Raw genomic sequence first — 12,049 nt, 5'->3', positions numbered from 1 at the left:
TGGTGTTACCAGAACCCTTGTAGACACATCCCTCCAATGTCTGCCTCCAACGTCATGTGACCTTCTCCCCGGGTGTCTGCCTGTGCTTTCTCTTCTTATAAGGACCCCAGTCATTGGGTGTCCTGTTCCAGAAAGCCACCTTCTAATCTTGGTGCTGTTTGTAACCCTTTCAGGACCACCGGGCCCCAAAGGTGATCAGGGCGATGAAGGGAAGGAAGGCGAGCCTGGAATCCCTGGATTACCTGGACTTCGAGGTAATGGGGAAACCCCCGGGAGGGACCTGGGCATTCCAGGAAGGGAAGGGGCCGCCAATCCATTCCTGCCCCTGTGCTTTCTCATCGGGTTGGTCATGTGCCCAATCAACTCAGCCTCAGATGCCCTGCTCCGTTAGGAGACTGACCGGTTATGGGTGTAACAATAGGATGGAGCGAATACTTTTTCATAGAAAGTACCAGGAGTTGAAGGAAAAGGGTACATGAGAGGCTCAAAGCCCCCTGAAACGACTTTTCACCCCAGGAGACAGGCTCTGTGTGACCAGGGCCTGCAGAAGGAATTGAGGGTGTTCTGTGATCCAGACCAGCCCTCCAGTTATGCTGTGCCCCCCTCAGTGGATCACCAGGTCCCTGGTGTCCCCACCTCCTGCTGAAACTGAGCCCGCCAATGAACACCTGCCCCTCTCCTACCTCTCCGTCCTGCCACACACACTGGTGACAGCCCCGGAGACCCATTGGCTGGTAGGGAGGGTACTTTTTTGCCTTCTGGAAAGTGTACAGTAAATCCTCACTTAACCTCAAGGATGGGTTCTGTGAGTTTAAGTGAAGCAACATGTAACGAACCAATTTTACCTTAATCTGATAGAAATGAGTTAAGTTCCTATGGCATCTCATCAATGTTATAACGAAATGACACTGAATGAAACGGCATTACTCAAGGATGTGCCATATGTTCTTCTTACTCTCATTGTCTTGGAGGTTCCTGTTCCATTACTCTATCAAACTTTGCATCCCAGTCTGTCCATTCCTGAGCCTCTACTGTGAGCAACATTTTTCTAGCAGAGTGAAAAGTCTTCTGAACAATGGAAGAAAGGGAAGAGCTTCTCAGGGGACAGGTGTCTGTTTATTTATATCAAGAAACATACCTCCAAACCATCTCCTTCCTAAATCCCTAAGGAAGTTGCAAGCAGGAGTGGAGGCAGAGGCTGGCGGACGGAGAGCCTGTGGCCTGGCTTTCATTCCCTGCCTCTCCTTCTCAGGGGAGCTCCCTAAACTCAAAACAGCACCCCTTTTCCTGCTTTAGTAAATGATAGGATGGGGATCCCTGGGCGCATCCTGCACTAGACTCACCGTTCTGTGCCATTGGGGCCATTGGACACTGGGAAAAGTGTGTGAGGAAGGAGAAAAAGAAATGAAGCCCTTCTCTGAGGTCCTGCCACCCTTATGGGGACACCTGCCCTCCTCCAGCCGTTTGACATAAACTCTGGAGGAATCATTCCTGGGAGACAGGTTTCTTCACGTTAGAGAAAAAGCCCAAAGAAAACTAACTTTCAACACAGCAAAGAACAATTAATCAGTAATTAAGGCTGCACTGCTTTGCAGAGATAACTGTGGGCTAAGGCCACTGGGGACCCAGGGCTGTCACTGGGTGAAAACGTTTGTTGATTCTGACTCGCCCTGGTGGCAGGTCAGGAGCCCCAGGGCCTGATCTGGTCGCAGGCCATCCATCACCCCATTCACTGACCTTGCTGACTTTCTTCCTCCTCCTCAGCCTACTGTCCCTGTCTCTACGCTCCTCGTGTGGGGAGCTATTTCATCTTCCTCCACCCTCAGTTCCAGTAAACCCTTTTCATCCGTGTGAGATGGAGCCAACTAACGCTGAGCTTTTAGTTCAGAAAGACCAGAGCTCAGATCCAGCCTCTGACACGCTGCTGTGTGACTGTGGGCAGGTTACTCAATCTCTCTGGGCCGCACTTTCCTCATTTGTAGCGCAGGTGAAATAATACTTACCTTAGTTTATTGGGAGGGTTAAATGGGATACTTTATACAAAGCATCCAGAACAGTGCCTGTCACATAAAAAATGCTCAAAGAAAAAATGTCGCCAAATCTAAATCTCCAGTGCGGGTGGCACCACCACCACCATCACTCAGTAAGAGTGGATTTTTCTGGGGGAAGTGTCCAGCCTCCCTGGATAAAGGGTGTCAGTGGGGCAGGCATATGCTGACCTTTGGGACACTGCCTTTAGGTTACCTGAGAGGAATCTGGAAGCAGAAGCAACGGGAGGGTTCATGGTTGAAGTCAACTGCTGAGCCAGACGGTGACCTCGAACGACCCCAACTTGTCTCTTGTCTCCCCAGGTCTACCAGGGGAGAGAGGAACCCCAGGACTGCCCGGCCCCAAGGGTGATGACGGGAGGCCGGGAGCCACAGGCGTGATGGGCATGCGCGGGATCAAAGGTAATAATGAGTCTCAGAGCACCCTCGTTCACGGCTGGCTGCTGGGCTCCAGCATGGGCATCGCAGCGGATGGACTGGCTCTGAATTCTGGCTATGCCACAGGCCAGCTGAGTGACCCTGAGCAAGTCACTTAATCTCATCGTTCAACATCCGTGTCTTCATCCCCACCCTAGACACTCTCGGGATGCCATATTTCGCAGAGCTGTCATGAGGATTCAATGGGATGTATATGTGGGAACACACCTTGTTAGCTCAGAAGTGCTGTCGAAATGCACGTGAGAACCAGCAGTATGACTACGAGGTTGCCGCTAGGAGGAAGCCTGGCCAGGAGAGGGGCCCGCAGGGGGCCCGGACTGCCACCTGCTCTCCTGTCCTGCCACCTCCTCCCAGTCTGCCATAGTCTTTATATTCCCCAAATATGTCAAACTGGAACCAGTTCTCAGCTTTCCATTGCCAATAGTCTTTCTCCTCATTTTTTCTTCCTACTGGCAGGCACCTTGTTCGTTGTTAGGGGAGCCCACTTTATAGTCAGTCCCTGTCTTTCCACGTTTATTTCAAGAGCGTCCAGCCCTGCATCGTGGCAGAAGATGATCGGGCTCGACCTCCTCACTTGTTAAGATGAAATCTAAGAAAAACGTGCTGTTCGTCGTCCCCACCCCAAGTCCAGGATGGTCTCCTCATCTTCCATCCCCGGGAACTTTTATTCTACCTTCTGGTTAGTGATTAAACAAGCTGAGGTTTTCCTTCCTTTTATGACCCACATTTTTTAAATGGATTTCGAAACAGAGTTCCACAACAAAACATCCTTATTGAAAAAACCTAACGAAACAGAAGTGTGGAGTATGACGTCAAAAGTCAGGCCCCCACCCTTGGTCCCTTAAGCTCTTACTCTGCAGAATAACCGCCATAAGCAGTTTGGAGCCTATCCTGCCAGACCTTTTCTAAACACATCCATAGTTATATTTACATTTATGGTTGCCTTTGGTTTTTTCAAAACTCGGATCATCCTTGGTGTTCTCCCCTGGAACTTGCTGGCTTGCTTATTTCCACCAGACATCATGCCCTGGGCCTTTAATCTGCAGAGAGCTTTCGGAAGGTGCTTGGAATAGAATCGCCAGGTCGTTGTAACGCCTGCTCGAGTGGTGCCAGGACCCATTACTTCTGTGTAGAATGAGATGCGAGCTGGGAAAAGACCATACTCTGGGGAGGGAATCCCACAGTTCCCTGGGACCTCTCCTCCATGTGTTCTGGCCTCCCCCACTGGTAAAGCTGCCTCACACAGAACGCCTGTCTCTCTCTCTGTCACTGAAGACCCTCCCCGCTTCTCTCTTCCTGTGCTTATTAGAGTGAACTTGGATGTAGACTTCGAAAACCTTGAGTGTTTAATAGGAATGTCTTTGCTTTGTCTTCTTTCTGCTGAATACCACGCACTCCTTTAGTCTGTGCTGTTGTTCAAGGCTTTAATGAGGAGGAAATGAAACTTCTCAGCTGGGCGCCTTCTCCTTCCCCAGGTGACAGAGCAGGTAGCTCCTTCCTGCCATGGCCTACCCTTCGGGGCTGCTGGCTCCTGCCTGAGGTTCTCCCTGGTCTTGGGTTAGTAAGTCTCCTGCAGCCTGGCCAGCGTGGCTCAGTGGTTGAGCGTCAAAGGTCACCTATGCACCAGAAGGTCACGTGTTTGATTCCTGGTCAGGACATGTGCCCAGATTGTGGGCTTAATCCCCAGTAGGGAGTGTATAGAAGGCAGCCGCTCAATGATTCTCTCTCATCATTGATGTTTCTATCTCTCTCTTCCTCTCCCTTCCTCTCTGAAATCAATTAAAAAACTATTTTTAAAAATGTCTCCTGCAGATAATACTTTATTTACTACTAGTGGCCCGGTGCATGAAATTTGTGCACATTAAAAGGGAATGAATTAGAGGAAATATTTTAATATTGCTATTTGCCCTTTCTCTTTAACCCTTTGAGTGCCAACCAATATCCTAGGAACTATGCTAAAATTGCCAAGGCATTGTTGCAGCAATTTAGGAAAAAAATTATGAATCGCAAGTAAATGAAGTTACATATTCGAAAACTTAAGGAAACCTTTACTACATTGACATATTTAGCAATATCATCATCACTAATAAAAGCAGACTTAGAACTGGACCCATTTCGAAGCTTTGATAGCGCTCCCAGCACTTTTGGTGAAAGACAGGAGGAGCGCGATCGCGCTCCCCGGCACTCTAGGGGTTAATAGAAGTGTCAGAGATGAAAGAAAATTAGTAAAATGTATATGAAAATCTCCCTCCTGTGAGAGTCTGGGGTGTGCCAAGGGACCCAGAGTCAAGTCCCCGCCCACCCGCACGTGGCTCGAAATCGCATGAGACCCAGACCCAGCCAGCCCCACCCCCGTCAAGCCCCGCCAGATGGGGGGGAGGGTGTGCAGCCTCAGGTCACCCGTCAAAGTCAAGCCCTGCTGGGTGGGGGGCATGGCCTGAGGTCCCTGGGCCTGGCACCGGGGTGGGGGTGTGGCCTGAGGTCCCCCAGCCTGGCTAGGCACCACACAGCCTCAGGTCCTTGCTGATTGGTCATTATGGTGTCACGGCATGACAACCATTTGCATATTAGCCTTTTATTATGATGATTAGGATTACTTCCATTTCTAATGCCATTTTCTCCTCTGTTTCAGGTGACCGAGGCCCAAAAGGAGAGAAAGGAGATAAAGGAGACAGAGCAGGGGATGCCAGTAAGAAAACTTTGTTGGGGTCACTGGATTCTGTGTCAGCATGAGAATAGCTGTCACCCAGAAAGCCACACACATTTGGGGGTTCAGGGGCTGGATCCATGGTCCAGGGCTTTGATGTTAAAGGAGCCCCCTACCTGTGTCAGGGCTCCACCAAGAGACAGGTGTACTCCGGGACACAGACCACATTTCCAGGCGTGGTCCAAGCCCCGGGGTTGTGTAGAAGGACCTGGAGGCAGACTTCCTAGGCTCCCTCCTGGAGCCTCACTAGACGGCTGTGTGATCTCTGGGCCTCCATTTTCTCATCTGTGGAATGAGGATAAAAGAGTCCATACCTCACAGGATCACTGTGAGCATTAAATGAGTTCATCACATAGAGTGCTTGTGCCTGGACATGAGGTTAGGACTCAGCAAGTGTTCATTATCATTCTATGTAATACACCGGCTCAGACGTTCTTCCTAAAATCACAGGAGATGCTAAAATTCAGTTACTGGCCTCATTAAAAAATGCATGGCTTCCCCGAGTACTTGCGTGGGGAAAGGCCCGGAGGCAAAGCAGGGTCCCTTCGTTTTCCTCCTTTGCCACCAACTGAGCAGAGATGCGAAGGATCTCAGTTACTGGCAGGCCCCCAAGTCTCGGTAAGGGCGTCTTTCTGACAAGGGTACTTCCTACGATGCTTATAAGGCAAGCCAACTTATCTAGGTAGCACTCCTTTCTAGCGTTTATTCTCCCCGCTACAGGTAGAACCTTGGAGAGGTTGCCAGAGGAGAATGAGTCTCCCAGCCAAGTCTCAATGAATAGTGTCTCCTAACCAAGTTGCAAGAGCATGCCAGCATCTAGAATTGCTGGGCTCTGAAAGGCTGCGACCCTGTGTGAGGCATACACGGATTATCCTCTTCCAGGGCATCTGTACCGCAGTCTTGGCTTTGCGGGGAGACGGCTGGGAAAGAGCGCCTGCCTCCACCTTCTGCCCTAGACACTCAGGGACAGGCACCTCTTCAGATTCACACTTTGGACCCAGATGGATGGGTTTCCCTAAGGCCAATCTTTGGTTTCAGAAGGTCCTTAAAATATACTTTCCTCCCAGTCATGCGTGACCAGAAGACCTGGCTCCTTAATACTGCCCTTTTCCAAGGTGTCTCCTCCTTCCACGGTCCTTCCGGAACTTTCCCGCGGCAGTGATTCAGGATCAAACAGAGAAAACATTTGTGACAGTATTTTGTCACTAAAGTGATGGACATACCTGAGGACAAAGTGTGCCTACGCATAACCTTGGACTTCACACATCCCCCTCACCTTAGATGCTGTGATCCACAAAGCAATATAAGTGCCTCAGAGTCTTTCTAGCGTTATCTGGAGTCCCTTTCTAGAGCAGCCAAAGGCTGGGCTAGCGGTGTCCTGGCTAGATGAGGAGATCTGTTGGACCCTGCAGGAGCCAAAAGGCAAGTTTTGATGGCCAAGGAAGGGAGTCTGGCTATGATCTAGGACATCTGTGACATATCAGAGTCACACTTACAAACTGGGCTGGGCACCATACTTTGTCTTTGGGTTGCTGCCTTCTCCTGCTCCCTTTGTTGACTGCGCTCTGATAGATTGCTGCCAAGGGAGCTGAGGAGGACCATGGCATTTAGCTGTATGAAATAAACAACTCCTGATGGGGTGGCAGGAAGGGAGGAACTGTGGAAAGATGACCTTTAGAGGGAAATCAGAAACGCTGCCCACATACCAGAGGGGTGCTTGTCAGGAACTCTTTGGCAACCATTCTTCAGCCGGCTCGAGAGGAGAGAGGAGGCCTGTGCTCGCCGAGCCCAGGGAGAGGAGGTGGTCATCAGTCACCACCAATCCCAAGGCCGCTGTTGTCACTGTTTAACTCACCTCTGCGGGCCCAGCTGGCTGGGCTCTGTGCTGGGATTGGGCTCAGAAGCTGGGGGCACAGTCTGGGAGGTGGGAGCTGAGCCACAGTGGTGTGGGGCTTCCCGGGGCATGGGTGGGGAGCTTGGGAGAAGGACGGTTAATCCACTTGGCCCTGGAGCCTATTGACTGCACCAAAAGAGGCTGATGTCAGCTCTGGACAGCCCCTCCTCAGGGACTGCTGGCATTCTTTCCTGTCCTGAGGCGGCTACACCCTCCCTGGAGCCCAGAGGTCAGACAACAGCCCTTGCACAGAGTCTACGCCTCTCCTTCTGGCCCCCTGATGAGACCCGGAAGCATCACCATTGGTGATGGGCCTGGGAGATGAGGTGGCCCAGCAGAGACAGCTCCATCATAGGATGCTTTACTCAGCATGCAGGGGATGTAGGAGACATACAGGAACTGTAGAACCACAAAACTGAAGGCCATTCATCCATCTCCCCGCTTTCAGAGGCCCGAGTGGGGAGCTGACTGACTCTCCCAGGGCAAGTGCAGAGGCAGAACCAAACCCCTGGGCCTCCGACTTCTCTGATTCTGCAACGAGAGCTTAGGCCTGGTCTTGAAGAGTAGGGTTGGGCTCCTTAAAACCCCCAGTGACTCCCTCACCTGACAGACGGATTTCAGGGTCTTTTAGGCTGAAGGGGGCCATTGCAGCAATGTGGAGCTGAGATCCATGCCTTCCCACGGCCTCCACCCCCTGGCCTGCCTCTGACCACATAAAACCCATGCCGTGTTGAGACTCCTGGTTGTGTTTCCAAGGAACTCCAATCCCAGAGGCATAAACTATATCCCTGGGAGTGAGGCTCTGAGGAGGAAGCCAAGGATCATCTTTCAGAAAAGTGCAGAAATTCTGACCCACACTGATTGCCTGCTGGGGGGGGGGGGTTGGGGGGTGGCGGTTGTTAGTCATTCCCTGGGCCAGGGCAGCCCTAATGCGCGGGAGGACAGATTCTCAGCATCGGAGCTCTACCCTCCTTCATAAAGGAGTGGGAGGAGGGACCCTCCCCTGGACCCCAGCTTGGGCTGAGGCCATGGAACCTTTTCCAAACACCTCTGACCTTTAGCAGCACAAACCTAAAGTTCCAGCAGGTGGGGGTGTTACTATGTGAAAGGAACTGATGAGAAAAATAGATGGACATGCCTCAGGTCAAAATCAGAAATTGGGGGTTTCCTTTGAAGAGGGCCTTATAGAGAAGACTTCTTGGTACCCATGTTTTAAGTCAATATTACAATATATTTGTACAAGATCTTGCCATTGTTTACCCGTGTTTTGATCTGGAGTCATAGGATTTTAGAGTTGGGTGGGGTTTCAGATCAACTCCTCTCCTACGCCCAAGTGCACCCCACCCGTTCACTAAACAGAGAGCAAGAACAGAGAGCTGGAGAGACAGGCCACAGTGCCCAGGCTAGGTCATGGCCAAATTGAGCCTAGAATCCAGACCTCCTGATTTCTGCTCGAAGAGAGGTAAAGTTGTTGTTTTTATTTCAGGCTATGGTGATATCAGTCATTCTGTTAAATATTTGGCTTTGAGGAGCTTGGCCAGAAAAGATATATACATCTCAAGACAGAAAGACATTTGTTTTACCTTTGTATATGGTCCATTTGCAAGAAAAATAAATAATATTTTTGCAGCTAGGGGGTGGGGAAAGGATTCGGTTTTGTTTAAGCCCCATAGCATGAATTTAAAGAGGGATATAAGTTCAGATTGTTTAAAATATTTTCCTCAATTTGTTTCCACGTGGAAAATATATGCAGGATGACCCAGGGTTAATTCTAAGCCAGCGCATGTTGATACTTATCAGTGGCATCTCAGAAAACTTGAAAAATATCCAACATCTTATGTGTGTTTTTAATATTTAGGGATGTAAGTTTGAGGGGGACGAGGGGGGCAGTGGACACCCCAGTGTGCAGTATGAGCTCAAAATAAATTATCAGGATGTTGGCTTCTAGACAGTTTTCCTCCCTAGCTGCTGAGATGTTTCAATCTGGTTTAGAAAAACGGATGCAAAGAGAGGCCTTCTGAGTCTGTGAATTCTCTTCCTCCCCTCCCTGCACCTACAGCTGGCTACAAGCAGTGCCCCCGGGAATCTGTTAAGGATAATGTAGCACTGGAAGTTAGCATTTTTTTCCGGCAAGGAGAGACAGAGCTACCAGACCTTTTATATGCAATCCTATTTCTTTATTTACTTAGTGCGTAGACATCCTCTTTTCTTCATACAGTTTGACTATCCCACTGACAACATGATTTAAAAGTAAGCCACACTCCTAAGGAAAAGGAACCACTCAGATAAAACTACCAACAAACTTGTACCTGGCACTATGGGGAGGAAAGCGTCCATGTACATTATGTACTGAATTCTCACAGTCATGTTAACGGTAGGGAGGTGAGGAGGAGGCTGGGGGAGGGGGAGGAGGAACCTGCCCAATGTCACCAGAGTTTATAAGGTGTGGAGTGGACACAGATGGGGCCTGTCTGGTCCAATTCCTTCTGCTACCATCTTGAGTTACCTTTTATTCTCCTGGCCTTTGGCAGCACTGGGTCCTTATGGGCCATTCTGTCTGTCCTTAGCAGTTTAGTATGAAGGTGCTAATTCCCTCCTTGGCAATTCCGGTTACTTTAAAGGTACTCTTCCCTGCCCCCATGTTTTCTCTTCATGTCACCAAGCTGGTGCGAGGGAAGGGGGGAGGGCATCTGCCGGCGAAACTGCTGAGTTTCCCATTCTTTGAGATCGGTCACCTGTGTCCCTGAGCTAACCTGTGTGGAAGCACCGGGCACATACCTGGCAGGAGGACTGCCTCACACATTGGTTTCCTTTGTACATTCGCTCATTCCTTCTCCCTATACTTACTGAGTGAGTGCTCCGCGGATGCAAACACCACAGAATGTGTACAGAGAGGACAGTATTTTTCACATGTCTCCCCCCACCTAAGCGTATGTCTGGTCACACTGAAAATGTGCAGGGACACAACATTCACTCAGAAAGACTGTCCTGCGGCACATTGCTTCCAGTCCCAGCTGGCACAGAGTGGGAGACAGCAGAGAGAAAGAAACGACGGCAAGGACAGTTTCAAAATCACAAAATCACAAAATCACAATGGAGTGTGGTGAGTGCCACAGTAGATGTCTGTACGAAGGCCAATATGCGTCCTGTTGTGGGGTTCAGTTGAGAGGTGTCTTTCACCCAAGTCTTGAAGGGGAAGTTGGTGGGTGTCAGGTGGAGGTGGGAGGTGAAGTATTCCAGTAAAGAGAACCACGCATGAATTAGCAGAGCATTGTCTGGTAAGTCCAAATAGTTTGATATGGCGCGGGTTTGGGATGTAAGAAGAAAACAAGGCCAGAGAGGTATGTTTGGATCAATGGTCAGGAGTTCAGGCTTGACCTCGGGGCACCGGGAAGCCAGGGAGGGCTGGAAGTGGGGAATGACACGGCAGCGACTGACCAGGGAGGGGACCAGACTGGGGCCTAGAACAAGAGGTAACAAAGCCTCAGCCGTCCCTGATGACCCTCAACACCGCAACCAGTGCCAGGCACCGGGTGGGCAGGCAGACCCTTTCTCCCCATGGCAAGGTCCATAGTCCAAGTTCATGTTTCTCTGCTGCTCCTGCTGCTCCTCTTGTCTGAGCTGCTCCCCCTTTAGAAAGTCCTGCTTTTCAGAATCATAGCTCCTGGGAAGATGACATGCGCGCTCTGGGGAGTAGCACAGGCCATGGAGTAGCAATCCTGAGACCCGAGGCCCCTGCTGACCCAGCCCTGAGGCCAGCCCCTCAGCCTCTGCAACTTCCTCTTCCCCGGTACTGTGCAGAGAATGGGATCTGGCCTTCCGAACATTCTGGTTTGCCAAGAGCCTATGTTAAGCCTTCCAAAAACAAATCCAGTGACTTTTCCTGAAAGCGTCCTAGCGACCCCTTCCAAGAGAGCTTTTACAGGGCTGTGTGCAGAAAGCATTTCCGTTCCGATTAATCCAGGCTGCCCTGGGTTTGATGACTTCAAATAGATTCGAGAGGGGCTGGAAACGCAAAAGGCCTGGCTCCTTTAAGAAGCCAGGTGGTAAAATGTGGCTGTGTAATGGGGGTGCCTGAGAAATAGCGTTGAACCCAATAGAAGAAATAGTGTTCCTATTTCTAGAAACCGCTGAGCTAGTGAGCCCCGTTACACTCACGCCTTACAAAAGCGCAGAAAGAAGAGCTGCAGCGTGGGCCCTCGAGAGGAAAAACAGCTTAGGTGGGGGGGGGGGGGAGCCCCCTTGGGAATCTGTGCTCTCGCGCTGCTCAGAGGTCACGAGCAGGCCCGCGAATGCTTGTTTTATAAATATATGCTAAGTGAAAGCAGGAACCAGCCGAAAGCCAAAACTGAGGGCTAACTGGGAGAAAATAAACATGCCCGTGTTTGGAGTTTATGTTAAGGATTAGCAGCCAAGCGTGTAAGTGGAATTTGAGAAGGTTTGCTCTTTTTAACTTCGTGTAGTGGGGTATCTCATGCTTGCAAGTGGAGGTGACCAGTTTGTTCCCTAAACACCTATCCTTTCTATGGTGAGTGAGCAAGGGGGCTTGTCCCATGCTTCCCGTGTCCCTCCTTCCCTGTGTTTAGCTGACACTGCTGTGCCCGTCCTTCCAATAAGGGCCCAGGCAGTGCCCGCTGACTGGCATTCCCAACCCCTTGGCAAGCATGGGATTTGCCCTGCAAGAAAACTCCTTTAGTAACAAACTTTCACAATGAAGGTGACCAAGGAATTTTTCTTCAAAAAACAACGCCTCAACACTACTGAAGAGTTGGCGTTTTGGTCTTTGATGTGGGTTTGTACAAAGAAAGTTTAAAGTTGAGACCTACTTTAAAACCAGGAATGATGAAACTGCTTATGCAGAAAGCAATTCTAACAAACTCAGCAATTGATTTTAAATCCCATGACCTTGCACCCTCTTCTCTGAAGATGGGAGAGAGGCATGCTGAAGGCACTTCAGATTCA

The 12,049-nt window shown here is 50.2% G+C and overlaps 1 protein-coding gene across 1 annotated transcript in view; it reads left to right on the top strand.

Annotated features, from left to right (window-relative positions):
• The window catches only part of SCARA5 (scavenger receptor class A member 5), a 107,607-nt gene that overhangs the window by 78,084 nt on the left and 17,474 nt on the right, over positions 1-12,049 (top strand). The window contains exons 5-7 of the mRNA XM_081091631.1: positions 174-254; positions 2,352-2,450; positions 5,119-5,175. Of these exons, the coding sequence (XP_080947757.1) occupies positions 174-254; positions 2,352-2,450; positions 5,119-5,175 (237 nt within the window). The remainder of the gene's footprint in view (positions 1-173; positions 255-2,351; positions 2,451-5,118; positions 5,176-12,049) is intronic.

The sequence above is a fragment of the Myotis nattereri genome (genome assembly GCF_964212035.1).
Source record: "Myotis nattereri genome assembly, chromosome: 5".
Taxonomy (NCBI): Eukaryota; Metazoa; Chordata; class Mammalia; order Chiroptera; family Vespertilionidae; genus Myotis; species Myotis nattereri.
This window is presented reverse-complemented; position numbering and strand designations above follow the sequence as displayed.